This window comes from Hyperolius riggenbachi, chromosome 10 (assembly GCF_040937935.1).
Source record: "Hyperolius riggenbachi isolate aHypRig1 chromosome 10, aHypRig1.pri, whole genome shotgun sequence".
Taxonomy (NCBI): domain Eukaryota; kingdom Metazoa; phylum Chordata; class Amphibia; order Anura; family Hyperoliidae; genus Hyperolius; species Hyperolius riggenbachi.
Genome location: NC_090655.1, coordinates 288,868,034 through 288,889,370, shown reverse-complemented (window position 1 = coordinate 288,889,370; position 21,337 = coordinate 288,868,034). Strand labels below are relative to the sequence as shown.

General features: G+C 48.9%; 1 protein-coding gene across 1 annotated transcript; it reads right to left on the bottom strand.

Annotated features, from left to right (window-relative positions):
• Positions 1-2,254: 2,254 nt before the first annotated feature.
• Positions 2,255-20,490, bottom strand: LOC137535574 (uncharacterized). Its single transcript, XM_068257424.1, has 5 exons — positions 20,425-20,490; positions 18,585-18,756; positions 16,586-17,620; positions 9,306-9,378; positions 2,255-6,805 (listed from the first exon to the last, which is right to left on the bottom strand). The coding sequence occupies exons 2-5, from the start codon at positions 18,708-18,710 to the stop codon at positions 5,715-5,717; spliced, it is 2,325 nt and encodes a 774-aa protein (XP_068113525.1). The 5' UTR covers positions 18,711-18,756; positions 20,425-20,490; the 3' UTR covers positions 2,255-5,714.
• Positions 20,491-21,337: the final 847 nt, after the last annotated feature.

The window sequence follows — 21,337 nt, the reverse complement described above, 5'->3', positions numbered from 1 at the left end:
TGATCTTTCCATGTAATTATCTGCCAGTAGTGGTTCCTCGCTTTCCTTCCTCCCAAAATATAAAACCCCTAGTGATAATAATCAACAGAGCGCCGACATCTCTAATGAAATGAGGTCCAGAGAAACAAATTCTCCCCACCCGATTCATGACCTCTGACATGGCAATTTGTTTGAAATGGATCTTAAAGTAAACCTGAGAAGAAATAGAAAATAATTCTACATACCTGAGCTTCCCCCAGCCCCCTTTAGGCTAATCGGTCCCTCGCCGTCCTCCGCCACCCGGATCAGTAGATGCCCCGTTAACGTTGCCAGTTGGTGCAGGCCGGCCACGCGTGCTCCCCCGTTGCGCTCCAGGGCCTGGGAGTGTTTTGCACCTGTGTAGGCACAGAACGCGAAGAATGACGGGGTATTGTGGGAGGTATCCTGGTTCTCACTAGCCTAATTGTGATCCTGGTGAGTTTGTTGGCGCAGCCAGTTTCTGCCAGAACTCACTCTGAGCTGATTGCCCTGGCGAGTCTATTTGCATGTGTTCTCTGATTGGATGCTGCTCAGATGAAGGTCTCCTCCTGTCCGAGTTCTGCACCCGCGATAAAGATGTTTATTGTTACAACTTCTGCTTGACCCCTGACTACATATTGAACTGCCACCGGCCTTGACATCTGCTAATAGGACTATGCTTCTGTCTCATCCCTGGTGTGACCGTCATCTGACCTCTGATATTGACCCTTCTAATGGACTTTCAGGGTTTTTACTGGCTTCTTTGACCTCAGATCCTAAAAGTCCTGAGACAGGTCATAAGACACTCATATACCCCTCCCCCCTCCTCCATTATAGACAGGTCAGAGGTCACCCTTGGCCCATATATACCATCCCACGCCCCTCCTCCATTATAGCCAGGTCAGGGGTCACTCCTCCCCCACATACACCTTCTCACCCCTTTATTCCACCATATAGCCCTTAAATCTTCCTATACCCTCCTCCACATATGCCTTAGTGGAGTAGGGGGATGGGAAGGTATAAGGGATATGTGGGGGAGGGAATGATATCTAACCTGTCACTATAATGGAGGAGAAAGGAGGGACGGTATATGTGGGGGAGATAGAAAATGGCGCCCCCTAGTGGATAGGACTCACACTAGTCTAACATAGCTGCACACTGGGAGTCCCCTGATTTTCTATGTCTGGTCGGTGGCCATCCTTGTCCTTCACTGCAGCCTTTTCCCATATCCTTCAGTGCTCAGACTTACCTTACTACAGACAACTCAACTCTGCCATTGCCTGCATGATCCGAAACTCAATGAATAGGTGGGCATTAGCACTAGTGGTAGCCAGATCTCATTTACTAACCCAGTTATTACAATTTGCCATGTTCAGTATTGGGGTTACTTGTGCTGTGAGATGGAAATGTTATACCACAAAACATGCCTGACGTATCTGTAGGCCTCAGCCAGAGGAACACGGCTAAGCTAACATTGTGCCATAAAGTGGTCCTTCCACTGTGATTGGACAAACTCCTGGGGGACCGACAGATAAAACATGCCTGACGTATCTGTAGGCCTCAGCCAGAGGAACAAGGCTCAGCTAACCTTGTGCCATAACACGGTCCTTCCACTGTGATTGGACAAACCCCCGGGGACCGACAGATAAAACATGCCTGGCGTATCTGTAGGCCTCAGCCAGAGGAACAAGGCTCAGCTAACATTGTGCCATAGCGCGTTCCTTCCACTGTGATTGGACAAACCCCCGGGGACCGACCGATAAAACATGCCTGGCGTATCTGTAGGCCTCAGCCAGAGGAACAAGGCTAAGCTAACATTGTGCCATAACACGGGCCTTCCACTGTGATTGGACAAACCCCCGGGGACCGACAGATAAAACATGCCTGGCATATCTGTAGGTCTAAGCCAGAGAGGAACAAGGCTAGGCTAACATTGTGCCATAACACGTTCCTTCCACTGTGATTGGACAAACCCCCGGGGACCGACAGATAAAACATGCCTGGCGTATCTGTAGGCCTCAGCCAGAGGAACAAGGCTAAGCTAACATTGTGCCATAACATGATCCTTCCACTGTGATTGGACAAACTCCCAGGGACCGACAGATAAAACATGCCTGGCCTGAACATTATCTGTAGGCCTCAGCCAGAGGAACAAGGCTCAGCTAACATTGTGCCATAACACAGGCCTTCCACTGTGATTGGACAAACCCCCAGGGACCGACAGATATTAATACACTGCTATACAAAAACACACTAAAAGTTTATTCTTTTCAGAACAACTTCCACAAATCATTACAAAATAATACAGGTACTAAAATACTTCTGGAGAAGGTCGATCTAAGAGGTGCATAAAGTCTCCAATGTGAGGAGCACAAACTGCATGGGAGGTCTCAGCGTGGACTAGAACAGTGGCCCACACCCTGAACATGTAGCTCTGAGCTTGGCTTCCAACAGCTGCAGACCCAACCACACACCTCCTAAAGCCTCGTCTGAACTTCCACGTGTTTTACAGTATATTATGGATCCTTTAAAGGACTCCTGAAGGGAGAAGGATATGGAGGTTGCCATATGTATGTCCTTTTACACAATGCACATTGCCTGGCTGTCCTGCTGATCCTCTGCCTCTAATACCTTTAACAACTGCCCCTGAACAAGCATGCAGATTAGGGGCCTGATTCACAAAGCGGTGCTAACAGTTAGCACGCTGGTGAAAAGCCCTTTTAGGTGTGATAAGTTTAGGTGTGATAAGTTTAGGTGTGATAAGTTTAGGCATGATAAGTTTAAGCACCAACTGGGTTAGCACCGCAGTGCACAGCTGATCAAAAGTTTTGCGCTAGCAAAGTCTGGTGTACTAAGCATAGTTTAATGGCGCTGCTTTGCGTGCGGGACTTTGCACGCTATCTACACTTATCTAAACTTAGCATGCCTAAACTTATCACGCCTAAACGTATCACCCCTAAACTTATCACGCCTAAACTGGCTTTTCACCAGCGTGATGCAATGGTTATCACGCCTAAAGTCTCTAACTGGGTTAGCACCGCTTTGTGAATCGAGCCCTTGATGTTTGATTCAGGCACTAATGCAGCCAAGGAGATCAGCAGGACAGCCAGGCAACTGGTATTGTATAACAACAATAACAATAACAATAATATTTATATAGCGCTTTTCTCCCTGGGGACTCAAAGCGCTGTGACCCTGCATTATGCAGTCTCAAAGGCTCGGGAAAAGAGGTGAGTTTTAAGCCTTTTTTTAAAACTGTCCAGAGGAGTTACATATGGCAGGAGTAACAGGAGTTACATATGGCAGCCTCTATATCCCTCTCGTTACAGTTGTCCTTTGCAGTATTCACCTTTTGCTTTGGTCGCAGATGCTGACACGGTTGGCATTATCTCAGTCAGGCTCATGAAGTAGCCACCTATAATGGCTTTCACTAGGTGTGCCTTGTCATGAGCTGATTTGTGGAATGTCTTGCAATGGACTATCCATCTTGGAGGGATGATTTTACTGTGTTTGAGAACATCAGGCGTATTTTCCAGTGATAGCGGGTATGTAAATAGTTCCATTAGAGTACTACTCCTCTCCATATTACAGCAAGAACCATGCAACAAAGAGAGATGACAGACCTTCATTGCTTTAAGATATGAAGGTCGATCTGTCTTGGAAATTTCAACAACTTTGGATGTATCCTCAAATGCAGTTGTGAAAACCATCAAGGACAGAAGACCAAGAGTTACCTGTTCTGTAGAAGATACTGTATTTTTTGGGACTTTAGACTCAGTTTTTCTCCCCCGAAAGTGTGAAAAAAGGTCAATGTGTCTTATAGTTCCTGACTTGTGACTGCCTGCCAATGCCAACCTCCAACCCACCGCAATGGTGGGGACTACCTGTACTGAGCCCATGCAGAGGAGGATCTATATCTATATAGATATATTTATTTTTTCCCCCTGGTTTTTGTCCTCTACACCTAGGTGCGTCTTATGGTCAGAAGCATCATACGGTCCGTAAATACAGTAAGTTCAATAAATGTACCAGTCTCAAACACCCATACATGAACAGCAGCACAGATTAGAGCTTTATAGAGTTCAAGTAGAAGACAGATGTCAACATCGACTGTTTAACAGGGCACTGCGTGACTCCGACCGTCATGATCAAATTGTTTCTAAGAAGCACAACTGAGGGAAAAAAACTGCAGAAAGTACTGCTTGGGTCCCCCCTAAAAAATAAACAAGGAATGGGCATCAGACTGGAGGAAATCTGTGCACATAGCAATTTTACCGATACTAACTGCCCATTAACCTAATAGTGCAACTCCCATTACCATTGCAAAACACGTTAACCCGGTAATGCGCGTGGGTCCGATGTGTTAACAGATGGTGCTCTCCCAGTGTTAGTACCAGTAAAATTGCCATACGCTGCCTACACCCGGCAATCTTACTGGTGGCGCATGGTTAATCAGGAGGCATGGGGAGTGTAGATGAAAAAGAGCAGAGGTCCAAGAACAGAGCCTTGTGGTACACCAACAAAAATTGGGCGTGGAGAGGAGTAGTATTCGAATAGGAGACAGTGAAATAATGTTTCAGACAGGTAGGAGAAAATCCAAGCATGTGCTAGGCCCTTGATACACAGTGACAAGAGTGGCTGGAGAACCAGAGAATGAGCAACAGTGTCAAAGGCAGATGAAGGGTCGAGAAGTATTAGTGCAGGAAAATTGGCCTTTGGGTTTTGGAACCAGGAGGTCATTTTCAATTTTGATGGTGACCATTTCTGCAGAAAGGGGAGGGCCTAAGTTAGTAAACAGAAAGTCAGACAGTTCTCAATGGATGTGGTGTTCCAGCAGTTTGGAGGCAAAGGGGAGAAGTGATACTGGACAGTAATTAGAGAGGGCAGTATGGTCCGAAGAGGGTTTTTTGATTAGTGGGGTTACGTCTTGTTTAAATTTGGAAGGGAAAATGACACCACCTCCACAATCACCCGACCTAAACCCAGTAGAGATAGTTTGGAATGATGTATACTGCAGAATGGAGGCAAACATCTAACAGTGCTCAGTGCCTCTGGGAGCTCCTTCAAGAAAACCATTTCAGATGTCTACGCCATAAAGCTGACTGAGAGGATGACAAGAGTGTGCAAAGCAAGACAAAAGGTGGCCACTTTGAAGGATCTAAACTATAAAACATGATCTGGATGGTTTAATGTGTTTTTTTCCTACATAATTCCGTGTGCATTCCTTCACTGTTCTGAAGTCTTCACAATAAAGAGAAGCCATTACACGGGAAAGTGCCCAAACCCTTAACTGGTACCGTAATAGCTGTTGGGTTTATAAAGAATGGCATTTTTCTAAATTCCTGCCGTGTAACTAAGCTATTCATAAACTCAGGTCTGTCTTACGGCTGGACATCAAATCAGCCTTCAGGTGTCTAGATCTGACTTCAGGCATCCAGAATGACTTATGTGATGGTCCTCTACATCTTCTGAGGCTGCAGACAGATAGCCAGGATACTCTGTTCAAGCGCCAAACTGTGGACCTAGACATCTGTAGACGGTTCTCTAGGATCTGAAGGCTGGGAACCCAACACTCCTCCGTAACAGTTACCTGAAGGCAACAATTCCTCTGAACATCCACCAAGATGATTTACAATTTTCTGGACAGCCAGGCAATTCTACGTTGATTATTTGGAGGCCTGTCTAACGTACACTTTGTGAAGTATTCTGCTGTCTGTTTAGGACATTGGGACATGTTCACTATCCTGGTGACCACTGACAGTCTTTCCACGAGAGTGAATTCTCAGATGATTGTTCAGATTGCTCTTCTGTGTAAAACATTTTCCGCACTCAGAACAGGTAAAAGGTTTCTCTCCCGTGTGAATCCTCTGGTGCTCTACGAGATGAGACTTATTACTGAAGAACTTCCCGCAATTGGGGCAGGGGTACGGTTTTTCCCCGGTGTGAGTTCTACGATGCGTAACAAGGTGAGAAGTGCTGGTGAACCTCTTCCCGCAGTCAGGGCAGGAATATGGCCGTTCACCTGTGTGGATTCTCTGGTGTTTGATGAGATTGGACTTGTTGGTGAAACATTTTCCGCAGGAAGAACAGGGGAAGGGTTTCTCGCCCGTGTGAACGATCTTGTGTTTGACCAGGTCCGAGCTGCTGGTGAAGCATTTGGCGCACTCTGAGCAAGAGAACGGCTTCTCTCCTGTGTGGATTCTTTGGTGAGCCACAAGGTTGGAGTTTGTGGTGAAGAATTTGCCGCAGGTAGAACAAGCAAATGGTTTCTCCCGGATGTGAATCCGCTGGTGTTTATTGCAGGTGAAGCATTTCTCACACTCGGCAAAGCTGTGCATCAGTTCGGCATCTTCCAGGAACTGGTGGTGGGAGGTGGAAGGTCTGGTGCCCTTTTTATCCGAGCTGGTGTACGTGACGGTCATGTTCTCCTCTCCACCTCTTTTGCAGATAGAAGCATATTGTCTAGGCGTGAAGGTATCTGCCAGAGTGTCCTCGTCACAGGAATCGTCTTCCCCTTTGATATATGTAATTATATAATCTATCTCAGCACCAGACGGAGGACCATTAATGAAGCCATCTTCTCCATCAGACACAAGTTCCTCCTTGATAAACGGAGCTCTGAGGGGTCTCTGCTCCACTGACGTGGGGCTAGCTGCGAGTATGCCATTTTCATTGGATCCCGATTCCACTCTCTCGTTTGTATCAGTCTGAGTCCAGTTGTCCAATAACATCTGCCTGCAGGCATCTTCTTTGTAGACAACAGCACCCTCATTTTTTATGCAGAGCAGCTTTGTCCTGGGATGGGAACCTGTTGGAAGATTAGACAAGTTACAAAGCTCCACAAAACTTACTCCATGATATATCTGTAACAAACCCCTCCCCCAGGGGCTACGTACCTTGGGAGGGGGGAAGCCTCTGGATCCTAATGAGGTTTCTCTCGTCCTCTTTCCCCCTTTGGGATCCGGCGTTGGCAGCCTCCAAACACCGGTAAATAATTACCTAACACATTCGTGCGTGGGCACAGTAGCGGCTTTCCGATCAGGTCTGCTGTACCATGCAGGTGACTCGCCCCCTGCGGTGATATGGCTCGGCTATTTCTGGCAGAGCCTGGGTGGAGAGCCGCTGCTGCGTCTGTGCAGGATCGAGGTAGGTAAATATTGCAGGCATTACTGCGTCTCCTTGTCGGCTGTGGTTTTAGGGGAGCCAGCGCTGGATCCCTGAGGCTGAGGAGGATGGGGGAAGCCTCAGGATCCAGAGGCTTCTCTCTCCTGAGGTAAGTATACCCCGGGGGAGGGGGGGGGGGGTGTTACAGATTCTCTTTAAGGCTATTAAAATGGAAATCTTAGAAATGGATTATGGTGCGCCACCTCTGAGCTTCCTGCATCTTCTGAAGACAGCGAGAGGCCCGGAGCCCTTACCTGTGTACCCACACACCTCTGGATGCTATTCTTCACCGATAATAAAACTAAACACAATGATGGAACAGGAGGTGTGGCTTGTAATGAGTGTGCCAGGTGTGAAGGGAGGTGCGGCCTGAAATGGGTGTAACGGGCATGAAGGTAGGTGTGGCCTGTAATTGGTGTGACAGGTGTGAAGGGAGGTGTGCCCTGTAATGGGTGTAACGAGAGGTGTGGCCTGTAATGGGCGTGATGGGAGGTGTGGCCTGTAATGGGCGTGACCGTCGTGAAGGGAGGTGTGGCCTGTAATGAGTGTGGCAGGCATGAAGGGAGGTGTGGCCTGTAATGGGTGTGGCAGGCATGAAGGGAGGTGTGGCCTGTAATGGGCGTGGCAGGCATGAAGGGAGGTGTGGCCTGTAATGAGTGTGGCAGGCATTAAGGGAGGTGTGGCCTGTAATGGGTGTGGCAGGCATGAAGAGCTGGCAGTGCACAGATACAGATGTCTCACCATAAGAGTCAATGAGACAGAAAAACTTTACAGTATCTTGCAGCCACTGAAGTCATTCTGGATGGAGTGACCCTCTAAATGAGTTATCTTATCGCTTTGCATAAGATCTGTTCGCGTCCATGATGATTCGTTCCATTTTATGTGCAGTGTGAACACAGCTTAACTCAAATTCTGGTCAATGTATCTCACAACCTAGAAGTGATATGACCCTTTACTAAGAACAAGGGTCAGAGAGAGAACACTTACCTATTAGTCGGGAACATCCATAACAATGGTGGTCTTCACCAAGACTTCACACCTTTACTAAGAACAAGGGTCAGAGAGAGAACACTTACCTATTAATCAGGAACATCCATAACAATGGTGGTCTTCACCAAGACTTCACACCTTTACTAAGAGCAAGGGTCAGAGAGCGCACACTTACCTATTAATCTAGGACATCCATAACAATGGTGGTCTTCCCCAAGACCTCACGCCTTTACTAAGAGCAAGGGTCAGAGAGCGCACACTTACCTATTAGTCGGGAACATCCATAACAATAATGGTCTTCACCAAGACCTTACACCTTTACTAAGAGCAAGGGTCAGAGAGAGCACACTTACCTATTAATCCAGGACATCCATAACAATGGTGGTCTTCACCAAGTCCTCACGCCTTTACTAAGAGCAAGGGTCAGAGAGAGAACACTTACCTATTAGTCAGGAACATCCATAACAATGGTGGTCTTCACCAAGACCTCACACCTTTACTAAGAGGAAGGGTCAGAGAGCGCACACTTACCTATTAGTCGGGAACATCCATAACAATGGTGGTCTTCACCAAGACCTCACGCCTTTACTAAGAGCAAGGGTCAGAGAGAGCACACTTACCTATTAGTCGGGAACATCCATAACATTGGTGGTCTTCACCAAGACCTCACGCCTTTACTAAGAGCAAGGGTCAGAGAGAGAACACTTACCTATTAGTCAGGAACATCCATAACAATGGTGGTCTTCACCAAGACCTCACACCTTTACTAAGAGGAAGGGTCAGAGAGCGCACACTTACCTATTAGTCGGGAACATCCATAACAATGGTGGTCTTCACCAAGACCTCACGCCTTTACTAAGAGCAAGGGTCAGAGAGCGCACACTTACCTATTAGTCGGGAACATCCATAACAATGGTGGTCTTCACCAAGACCTCACACCTTTACTAAGAGGAAGGGTCAGAGAGCGCACACTTACCTATTAGTCGGGAACATCCATAACAATGGTGGTCTTCACCAAGACCTCACACCTTTACTAAGAACAAGGGTCAGAGAGAGCACACTTACCTATTAATCTAGGACATCCATAACAATAATGGTCTTCCCCAAGACCTCACGCCTTTACTAAGAGCAAGGGTCAGAGAGAGCACACTTACCTATTAGTCGGGAACATCCATAACAATGGTGGTCTTCACCATGTGTCCATCTAGGTGTGACATCTGCATTCACCTAAGGACAAGATAAGCAATATTATTTATACACCTACATCACCACCTTGAGCCCTGTACAAAAGAAGCGTAGAAGATATAAAGAAGACAGCAGTATTAAATATTAATATTATAAGTACAAGGTGAAGGCTGAGCATGGTGGGGTAAAGGAAGCCCGCGGTGAAAATAAGCAGATGAGATAAACAAGTATACAGCGCATCCAGAAAGTATACACAGCCAGGGATGGGCTCACAAGTCTGTAAGGACTCAAATTCCTAATGAAAATGAGGTTTAATTGCCGCAGCTGTAAGATAATGAGTTATTTACCCATAATTCCGTCTTCCTGCCTGCGCGCCAAACATCTTGCACACGTCCTATTGGACACGTTGCAAGCCTCACTGAGCACACTTTCTCTTTCAGGCCGGAAGGAGGAAATGTGCATAGTGAAGCTTGGGTGTAATGCTATGGGTGTGATCCCACTTCAGCAATGTGGTTTTATAAAAATCCCCCACAGCATTGCATTAGCTTTTCAAACCACTAGGGCTTAGCAAAGGCTTCTAGTGGGTTTGGGCCCTTAAGTATTTTTTTTTTGCTTGCTGGTGATTTAGAAAGCCATTTTATTGATATGTTTGAAAACATATCTTTGGAAAAAACTCGAAAAAAAGTTAATTGCATATGGGCCCTGATGTTTAACTATTTCAGGTAGAAGAAAAGGAACACAACCTAGTTATTTGTATGATTGGCGCTGTACCTGTCCATCTCATCATGCCACCTCGGGCATCCTTTAAAGGACATCTGTCGCAAAAATCTTAAAATTGAAAATACATGTAAACACATACAAATAGGAAGTACATTTCTTCCATAAAATGAGCCATAAATTACCTTTCTCCGGTGGTGCTGTCACTTATAGTAAGGCCTCAATTCTTAAAGCATTCCCGCAAGCGGTAATGCTGAAAACAGCAGACTTTCCCGACCACTTAGAAATGTGTCAATTCATAAAGGCTGTTACCGCACGAAAAGCTGACATTACCGACCAGGGAGATAAATTACCGACTTGGCTGTAGTTACCTCCAACACATGTCAGTAAATTGTCAGCAAATGTCAATTCATAGAGCCTTCAACATGTGGTAAGCCTGAGGATAATTACCGACACCTCTGGTGGAGTCTTAAAGGAGAACTGTAGTGAGAGGTATATGGAGGCTGCCATATTTATTTCCTTTTAAGCAATACCAGTTGCCTGGCTATTCAGCTAATCCTCTGCCTCTAATACTTTCAGCCATAGGCCCTGAACAAGCATGCAGCAGATCAGGTGTTTCTGACAAATTTAGACAGATATGACAAGATTAGCTGCATGCTTGTTTCTGGTGTGATTCAGACACTTCTTTAGGCAAATAGACCATCAGGGCTGCCAGGCAACTGGTATTGCTTAAAAGGAAATAAATATGGCAGCCTCCATATCCCTCTCACTACAGTTCTCCTTTAACAAGTTACCGACACCTCTGGTGAGGTGTTAACAATGCAAAGTGCAGGGAGCCAAAGTTTGTGTGAGTCATCTATGCAGAGAGCCTTCTGTGTGAGTCATCTGTGCAGGGAAAGTCTGTGTGAGTCATCTGTGCAGGGAAAGTCTGTTGTGTGAGCCATCTGTGCAGGGAAAGTCTGTGTGAGTCATCTGGCGAGTCATCTGTGCATGCAGGGAAAGTCTGTGTGAGTCATCTGGCGAGTCATCTGTGCAAGTCATCTGTGCAGGCAGGGAACGTCTGTGTGAGTCATCTGTGCAGGGAAAGTCTGTATGAGTCATCTGGCGAGTCATCTGTGCATGCAGGGAAAGTGTGTGAGTCATCTGTGCAAGTCATCTGTGCAGGCAGGGAACGTCTGTGTGAGTCATTTGTGCAGGGAACGTCTGTGTGAGTCATCTGGTGAGTCATCTGTGCAAGTCATCTGTGCAGGCAGGGAACATCTGTGTAAGTCATCTGTGCAGGGAAAGTCTGTGCGAGTCATCTGTGCAGGGAAAGTCTGTGTGAGTCATCTGGCGAGTCATCTGTGCATGCAGGGAAAGTGTGTGAGTCATCTGGCGAGTCATCTGTGCAGGCAGGGAACGTCTGTGTGAGTCATCTGTGCAGGGAAAGTCAGTGTGAGTCATCTGGTGAGTCATCTGTGCAGGCAGGGAACGTCTGTGTGAGTCATCTGTGCAGGGAAAGTCTGTGTGAGTCATCTGTGCAGGGAAAGTCTGTGTGAGTCATCTGGCGAGTCATCTGTGCATGCAGGGAAAGTGTGTGAGTCATCTGGCGAGTCATCTGTGCAAGTCATCTGTGCAGGCAGGGAACGTTTGTGTGAGTCATCTGTGCAGGGAAAGTCTGTGTGAGTCATCTGGCGAGTCATCTGTGCATGCAGGGAAAGTGTGTGAGTCATCTGGCGAGTCATCTGTGCAAGTCATCTGTGCAGACAGGTAACGTCTGTGTGAGTCATCTGTGCAAGGAAAGTCAGTGTGAGTCATCTGGTGAGTCATCTGTGCAAGTCATCTATGCAGGCAGGGAACGTCTGTGTGAGTCATCTGTGCAGGCAGGGAAAGTCTGTGTGAGTCATCTGTGCAGGCAGGGAAAGTCTGTGTGAGTCATCTGTGCAGGCAGGGAAAGTCTGTGTGAGTCATCTGTGCAGGCAGGGAAAGTCTGTGTGAGTCATCTGGCGAGTCATCTGTGCAAGTCATCTGTGCAGACAGGGAAAGTCTGTGTGAGTCATCTGTGCAGGCAGGGAAAGTCTGTGTGAGTCATCTGTGCAGGCATGAAAAGTCTGTGTGTGTCATCTGGCGAGTCATCTTTGCAAGTCATCTGTGCAGACAGAGAACGTCTGTGTGAGTCATCTGTGCAGGGAAAGTCTGTGAGTCATCTGTGCAGGCAGGGAAAGTCTGTGTGAGTCATCTGGCGAGTCATCTGTGCAGGCAGGGAACGTCTGTGTGAGTCATCTGTGCAGGGAAAGTCTGTGTGAGTCATCTGTGCAGGCAGGGAAAGTCTGTGTGAGTCATCTGTGCAGGCAGGGAAAGTCTGTGTGAGTCATCTGGCGAGTCATCTGTGCAAGTCATCTGTGCAGGCAGGGAACATCTGTGTGAGTCATCTGTGCAGGGAAAGTCTGTGTGAGTCATCTGTGCAGGCAGGGAAAGTCTGTGTGAGTCATCTGGCGAGTCATCTGTGCAAGTCATCTGTGCAGGCAGGGAACGTCTGTGTGAGTCATCTGTGCAGGGAAAGTCTGTGTGAGTCATCTGGTGAGTCATCTGTGCAGGCAGGGAACGTCTGTGTGAGTCATCTGTGCAGGGAAAGTCTGTGTGAGTCATCTGTGCAGGGAAAGTCTGTGTGAGTCATCTGGCGAGCCATCTGTGCATGCAGGGAAAGTGTGTGAGTCATCTGGCGAGTCATCTGTGCAAGTCATCTGTGCAGGCAGGGAACGTTTGTGTGAGTCATCTGTGCAGGGAAAGTCTGTGTGAGTCATCTGGCGAGTCATCTGTGCATGCAGGGAAAGTGTGTGAGTCATCTGGCGAGTCATCTGTGCAGGCAGGGAACGTCTGTGTGAGTCATCTGTGCAGGGAAAGTCAGTGTGAGTCATCTGGTGAGTCATCTGTGCAGGCAGGGAACGTCTGTGTGAGTCATCTGTGCAGGGAAAGTCTGTGTGAGTCATCTGTGCAGGGAAAGTCTGTGTGAGTCATCTGGCGAGTCATCTGTGCATGCAGGGAAAGTGTGTGAGTCATCTGGCGAGTCATCTGTGCAAGTCATCTGTGCAGGCAGGGAACGTTTGTGTGAGTCATCTGTGCAGGGAAAGTCTGTGTGAGTCATCTGGCGAGTCATCTGTGCATGCAGGGAAAGTGTGTGAGTCATCTGGCGAGTCATCTGTGCAAGTCATCTGTGCAGACAGGTAACGTCTGTGTGAGTCATCTGTGCAAGGAAAGTCAGTGTGAGTCATCTGGTGAGTCATCTGTGCAAGTCATCTATGCAGGCAGGGAACGTCTGTGTGAGTCATCTGTGCAGGCAGGGAAAGTCTGTGTGAGTCATCTGTGCAGGCAGGGAAAGTCTGTGTGAGTCATCTGTGCAGGCAGGGAAAGTCTGTGTGAGTCATCTGTGCAGGCAGGGAAAGTCTGTGTGAGTCATCTGGCGAGTCATCTGTGCAAGTCATCTGTGCAGACAGGGAAAGTCTGTGTGAGTCATCTGTGCAGGCAGGGAAAGTCTGTGTGAGTCATCTGTGCAGGCATGAAAAGTCTGTGTGTGTCATCTGGCGAGTCATCTTTGCAAGTCATCTGTGCAGACAGAGAACGTCTGTGTGAGTCATCTGTGCAGGGAAAGTCTGTGAGTCATCTGTGCAGGCAGGGAAAGTCTGTGTGAGTCATCTGGCGAGTCATCTGTGCAGGCAGGGAACGTCTGTGTGAGTCATCTGTGCAGGGAAAGTCTGTGTGAGTCATCTGTGCAGGCAGGGAAAGTCTGTGTGAGTCATCTGTGCAGGCAGGGAAAGTCTGTGTGAGTCATCTGGCGAGTCATCTGTGCAAGTCATCTGTGCAGGCAGGGAACATCTGTGTGAGTCATCTGTGCAGGGAAAGTCTGTGTGAGTCATCTGTGCAGGCAGGGAAAGTCTGTGTGAGTCATCTGGCGAGTCATCTGTGCAAGTCATCTGTGCAGGCAGGGAACGTCTGTGTGAGTCATCTGTGCAGGGAAAGTCTGTGTGAGTCATCTGTGCAGGGAAAGTCTGTGTGAGTCATCTGTGCAGGCAGGGAAAGTCTGTGTGAGTCATCTGTGCAAGTCATCTGTGCAGGCAGGGAACGTCTGTGCGAGTCATCTGTGCAGGGAAAGGCAGTGTGAGTCATCTGGTGAGTCATCTGTGCAAGTCATCTGTGCAGGCAGGGAAAGTCTGTGTGAGTCATCTGGCGAGTCATCTGTGCAGGCAGGGAAAGTCTGTGTGAGTCATCTGGCGAGTCATCTGTGCAAGTCATCTGTGCAGGCAGGGAACGTCTGTGTGAGTCATCTGTGCAGGGAAAGTCAGTGTGAGTCATCTGTGCAGGGAAAGTCTGTGTGAGTCATCTGGCGAGTCATCTGTGCATGCAGGGAAAGTGTGTGAGTCATCTGGCGAGTCATCTGTGCAAGTCATCTGTGCAGGCAGGGAACGTCTGTGTGAGTCATCTGTGCAAGGAAAGTCAGTGTGAGTCATCTGGTGAGTCATCTGTGCAAGTCATCTATGCAGGCAGGGAACGTCTGTGTGAGTCATCTGTGCAGGGAAAGTCTGTGTGAGTCATCTGTGCAGGCAGGGAAAGTCTGTGTGAGTCATCTGTGCAGGCAGGGAAAGTCTGTGTGAGTCATCTGTGCAGGCAGGGAAAGTCTGTGTGAGTCATCTGGCGAGTCATTTGTGCAAGTTATCTGTGCAGGCAGGGAAAGTCTGTGTGAGTCATCTGTGCAGGCAGGGAAAGTCTGTGTGAGTCATCTGTGCAGGCATGAAAAGTCTGTGTGAGTCATCTGGCGAGTCATCTTTGCAAGTCATCTGTGCAGACAGAGAACGTCTGTGTGAGTCATCTGTGCAGGGAAAGTCTGTGAGTCATCTGTGCAGGCAGGGAAAGTCTGTGTGAGTCATCTGGCGAGTCATCTGTGCAAGTCATCTGTGCAGGCAGGGAACGTCTGTGTGAGTCATCTGTGCAGGGAAAGTCTGTGTGAGTCATCTGTGCAGGCAGGGAAAGTCTGTGTGAGTCATCTGTGCAGGCAGGGAAAGTCTGTGTGAGTCATCTGGCGAGTCATCTGTGCAAGTCATCTGTGTAGGCACGGAACGTCTGTGTGAGTCATCTGTGCAGGGAAAGTCTGTGTGAGTCATCTGTGCAGGCAGGGAAAGTCTGTGTGAGTCATCTGGCGAGTCATCTGTGCAAGTCATCTGTGCAGGCAGAGAACGTCTGTGTGAGTCATCTGTGCAGGGAAAGTCTGTGTGAGTCATCTGTGCAGGGAAAGTCTGTGTGAGTCATCTGTGCAGGCAGGGAAAGTCTGTGTGAGTCATCTGGCGAGTCATCTGTGCAAGTCATCTGTGCAGGCAGGGAACGTCTGTGCGAGTCATCTGTGCAGGGAAAGTCAGTGTGAGTCATCTGGTGAGTCATCTGTGCAAGTCATCTGTGCAGGCAGGAAAAGTCTGTGTGAGTCATCTGGCGAGTAATCTGTGCAGGCAGGGAAAGTCTGTGTGAGTCATCTGTGCAAGTCATCTGTGCAGGCAGGGAAAGTCTGTGTGAGTCATCTGTGCAGGGAAAGTCAGTGTGAGTCATCTGGTGAGTCATCTGTGCAGGCAGGGAAAGTCTGTGTGAGTCATCTGTGCAGGGAAAGTCTGTGTGAGTCATCTGTGCAGGCAGGGAAAGTCTGTGTGAGTCGTCTGTGCAGGCAGGGAAAGTCTGTGTGAGTCGTCTGTGCAGGCAGGGAAAGTCTGTGTGAGTCGTCTGTGCAGGCAGGGAAAGTCTGTGTGAGTCGTCTGTGCAGGCAGGGAAAGTCTGTGTGAGTCGTCTGTGCAGGCAGGGAAAGTCTGTGTGAGTCGTCTGTGCAGGGCAAAAGAGCGATATCGCCACACTGCTGTATTCTACAGCTCAATGGGCTGTGGTCATTTACCGACCTTAAACGGCAGCTGGGGAAATCTGTATGAATTAGCACACAGACCGGGAAAATACAGAGTTGGGTATTTTCCTGACAAGATTTTTTTTTATCGCACTGCTTTTTATGAATCAAGGCCTAGGTAGTAGAAATCTGACATTACCGAAAGATTTTGGACTTGCCCATCTTCTCATGGGGGGTTCTCTGGGATTTCTTTATTTTTAAAACCACTTAGTGAATGGCAGTTGCTCCGTCCAACTGCCAAAAAAGTGTGCAGCATGCAGGGAGGCTGGCCAGCATCTTTGTATAAATCTTTTTCAGGGAATGTCTTTATAAAGAATAAAGGCCATGCTGAGAATCCCCCATGAAGAGGTGGACTAGCCCAAAACCTGTTGATAATGTCAGATTTCCACTACCTGCTGTAAGTAACAGCAACATAGGAGAAAAGTAATTTATGGCTCATTTTACTCTGGAAGAGATGTACTTCTTATTTGTATGCGTTTTAACTTTTAAGATTTTCGCGACAGTTCGTCTTTAATGACCAGATGTCAGGTAAACAGGACATCCAGCCATACAGAGCCCCATCCATGTTACAGGGCAGCCGGGGTGAGGTAATGTTTTGGTATTACTGTACCATAGTCACACCTCCACCTGTCCAGTCAGCAGCTCAATGATCTTGTTGGTGAGCTCCAGGATCTTCTGCCCATTTTTTCCCTCCTGGATCAGAGAGTGGCATGGTGTCATCACAATACAGTCCTGGTTCCTGCTGAAGGCTTCCAAAATGTGGTCACTGCCATCTGCCTTCTTCACCATCATGTGGTCACCACCATTTGCCTTCTTCACCATCATGTGATCACCGCCATCTGTCTTCTTCACCATCATGTGGTTACCACCATCTGTCTTCTTCACCATCATGTGGTTACCGCCATCTGCCTTCTTCACCATCATGTGGTTACCGCCATCTGCCTTCTTCACCATCATGTGGTTACCACCATCTGTCTTCTTCACCATCATGTGGTTACCGCCATCTGCCTTCTTCACCATCATGTGGTTACCGCCATCTGCCTTCTTCACCATCATGTGGTTACCGCCATCTGCCTTCTTCACCATCATGTGGTTACCGCCATCTGCCTTCTTCACCATCATGTGGTTACCGCCATCTGCCTTCTTCACCATCATGTGGTAACCGCCATCTGCCTTCTTCACCATCAAGTGGTCACTGCCATCTGCCTTCTTCACCATCATGTGGTTACCGCCATCTGCCTTCTTCACCATCATGTGGTCACCACCATTTGCCTTCTTCACCATCATGTGGTTACCGCCATCTGCCTTCTTCACCATCATGTGATCACCACCATCTGTCTTCTTCACCATCATGTGATCACCCCCATCTGTCTTCTTCACCATCATGTGATCACCGCCATCTGCCTTCTTCACCATCATGTGATCACCGCCATCTGCCTTCTTCACCATCATGTGGTTACCTCCATCTGCCTTCTTCACCATCATGTGATCACCACCATCTGCCTTCTTCACCATCATGTGGTTACCGCCATCTGCCTTCTTCACCATCATGTGCTCACCGCCATCTGCCTTCTTCACAATCATGTGATCACCGCCATCTGCCTTCTTCACAATCATGTGATCACCGCCATCTGTCTTCTTCACAATCATGTAGTCCTGTAAGATGGAAGAGAATAGACTTCAGCTTTTCCTGCTAAATACCAGACTCTATGTGTAGTGATGCGAGGACCTGGGGAAGCTTATGAGCCTCAGAGTGTATTTCCCACCTGATGGGCCTGACGAACCACCAAACTATGTAAGGAATACGATAATGAGGAAGTGCTGCTGAACACAGTGCCCAGCCTCAGTCTCTCCGAGGTTCAGATCTGTCATAAGACAGTCAGATAACTGGATTCTATGTCTGTCCTTAAACAACCACGGAGGCTACACCATCAGCAAATGCAACACAAATCTCAATCGATAAAAGTGAAAGTGAGTGTCCTACATCCATAATAAATTTAGGCTTCAAAGAGCCTAATGAGCATTTATCTAAACAGCCCTCATAAAAGCTGCCCAGCATGCTGTGTACAATGCAGATACATGAGCATCTGATCTTTACCCTCTCACTGAACTGTGTCCTCGGGGTGACCTCAGCTGGGTCAAAATCGTCATCATATTCCATTATTTCTGCCATGTTGGAATTATACCTGTGAACATATATATATAGGCCATAGTGTGAATTATAGCTATCGTGGCGCTCAGACAGTAATTTGGCCACCGTCAAAAGATGGAGCCCAAATAACTATAAAAACAGCGCAATTCAGCCGCCAGCAACATTCTTTACCTAAGTCCATGGCGGCCTGGAGGGGGTGACCAGTTCCTAGAACCCAATGATCCCCTGCAGTGTGCGGTGACCAGTTTCCAGGACATGGTCTACGTCAGAGTTCCCCAACCCTGTCCTCAAGTACCACCAACAGTGCATGTTTTGCAGAAAACCGCAAACATGCACAGGTGGGGTAATTAGTGTCTCAGCAAAGCTGATCAACTACCTCTGTGGATTTCCACAAAACATGCACTGTTGGTGGGCCCTGAGGAAAGGATTGGGGAACACTGGTCTACGTGATAAAGTTGGATTTCTCACCTCTCCAGTTACTGTGTAGATGATCTCCAACGTCAGTTGAAGAATACTTCCAGAAACTTCTTCCAAGTCCTCTTTCATCTTCACTGAGACGGTTGGATCAACCATGATGCAGGGCCTTTCTTTCATACTTCCATATCTGATGATGTCTTTTGTACAGGTCTGGCTGCTGAACCTGAAGGAAATGATGGAGGAATTATCATGGAGATCTCAATCATCCCATGTGAGAAACGCATCGCAGGAGGAAATCTCCAGATAAAACTCATCATGAGCTCAGCGTGATATACAAAGTCACTCTGCACTCTATGGTGAGATCACTATGAGAACTCATCATTGGAAGCCCCCAGGTGAACGCGCCATTGGGAGTCCTCTGTTATGTAAACACGCCCCTGGAGACCTCGGCTACCCTCTTTCCCCAAAATTAAGACATCGCCGAAAGTAAGCCCCAGCAGGAATTTTTAGCATGCTGGAAATATAAGCCCTACCCCGAAAGTAAGTCCTAGCAGCAGTAAGGGGAAAAAGTAGGACCAAGGCACTGTCATTGGTCCAATCACTGCACTTCCTACTACTCAGTGAGTGCAGTGATTGGCCCAATAATAGAGTAATGGGCCCGCCTGCAAGATTTTCAGCTCCAGTAAAAACTCAAGTTGCCGTACTTCTTCCCCATAGGCTGAAGCTCGGGCACACATCGGCATGAAGCTGGGGGAAAGAAGAGGATTTGGGGGGACACAAGGAGGACATGAGGTACAGCGCAGCATGGAGCTGGGGGTAAGAGGAAAATACCGGGGGACACCAGGAGGACATGGGGGACAGTGAAAGACACAGCAGAAGACAAGGGAACACAGGACGACAGGAGATAGAGGAGGACACAGGTACAGAGGGGGCACCTGGAGGACACTAAAGGTACAAGGGGGACACAGGGGCACACAAGAGTTGGATCCAGCAGAGGAAGGGGCGGCACAGTGGGGAAGGCAGGAGGACACAGCACAGGAACTTGTGTGTTCATAGAAATATAAGACATCCCCTGAAAATAAGCCCTAGCACACCATTTGATGCAAAAAAACTGTCTTATTTTTGGAGAAACATGGTAGGTGAACACGCCATTGGAGACATTACTGTAAACTTTTCTGATCCTGCTTCTGCACAAGTCCGGGCCGTTTTAATTACTATTCCCCCTCCAGGCCGCCATGGATGGTAGGGAATGAAATAATTCATGGATAGTGGGGGAATGATATAATTCGGCTTCCAGTGATTGCTGGAGGCCGAATGATTGTGTTTTTAAGCAACCTCGGCTCTGTCTTCTAACGGCGCCGACGTTACTCACTGAGCGCTGCAATAGGAGTGATTCCTATTGTAGTCTATGGCGGCACTGAAAAGCACTGCTCCGCCCAGCCCCCCCCCCCCCCTGCAAGTCACCCGCCTCCCCCCACTGCCACTCATCTCCTCTCCCTCACAGCCACGCATCTCCCCACCTCCACTGCCAGGGTCCCCCTCCCCCCACTGCCAGGGTCCTCCTCCCCCCACTGCCACTCACCTCCCTCCTCCTCCACTGCCACTCACCTCCCTCCTCCACTGCCAGGGTCCCCCTCCCCCCACTGCCACTCACCTCCCTCCTCCACTGCCAGGGTCCCCCTCCCCCCACTGCCACTTACCTCCCTCCTCCACTGCCACTCACCTCCCTCCTCCACTGCCACTCACCTCCATTCCTCCAACTGCCACTCACCTCTCCCCTCCACTGCCAGGGTCCCCCTCTACCCTCACTGCTAGTCACGCCCTCTTCCTCTCTGCCAGTCACGCCCCCTCTGAGGTGTGAGCAGAAATGTCCGCCCCCCCATCCTCTCACCTGTACACACACCTAACCCAACCTGCAGCCCAGACAACAGGCGGAAGCCACAAACCGGAAGCGTTTCTCGCCATTTCCGGGACATGCGTTCCACCTGCGGCTTACACTCTTCCCTCTCTCTTCCGTGTTGTGCGTTCCAGGAATGACGTCACCCCCTTTCACGATACGCGGAGGAGGGAGGGCGGGCAGAGACCCCGGGGTGTTACCGGAGCCGCCTCCCATTCACCTCCATAGAGGGAGCCGGCAAGATGGCGGCGTCCAGTGACCGGGGACAAGGCTCAGGAGCTGGGGGAGGGCAGCTGTGATGACCACTTCCGCCTCTTGTCTGCTGCAGAGATCAGCCAGGAGAGGAATCAGAGCAGGTCAGTGTCTGTCCTGTGTATTCCCACTGCCACCAGGGGGCGCCTCTCCCTGCTTCCCTGTCACATATACAGGTGTAGCCCCTCCCCCAGTACATGTATCTGTGCCCGCCCCACATACACCCCTAACATGCTGACATGGTGCATTCCCATCCCCCAATACACCCTGACCCCTCCCCCAGTACATGTATCTGTGCCCACCCCACATACACCCCCAACATGCTGACATGGTGCATTCCCATCCCCCCACCTCCCTCCCCCAATACACCCTGACCCCTCCCCCAGTACATGTATCTGTGCCCACCCCACATACACCCCCAACATGCTGACATGGTGCATTCCCATCCCCCCACCTCCCTCTCCCAATACACCCTGACCCCTCCCCCAGTACATGTATCTGTGCCCACCCGACATACACCCCTAACATGCTGACATGGTGCATTCCCATCCTCTGCACCCCTCTCCCATGTGTGCCCACCCCACATACACCCCTAATATACTGACATGGTGCATTCCTGTGCCCCACTACCCTACTGACAGGACATATTCCCCCC

Bases quoted from the DNA above. Each gene is read 5' to 3' on its own strand.
- LOC137535574 (XM_068257424.1), bottom strand. From the start codon at position 18,710: ATGAAAGAAAGGCCCTGCATCATGGTTGATCCAACCGTCTCAGTGAAG. The intron at 9,379-16,585 runs GTGTGACTATGG...TCTTGTCCTTAG, and splicing joins TGCTGACTGGACAGGTGGAG to GTGAATGCAGATGTCACACC. The intron at 6,806-9,305 runs GTAAGTGTGCTC...ATCTTCCAACAG, and splicing joins TGGATGTTCCCGACTAATAG to GTTCCCATCCCAGGACAAAG.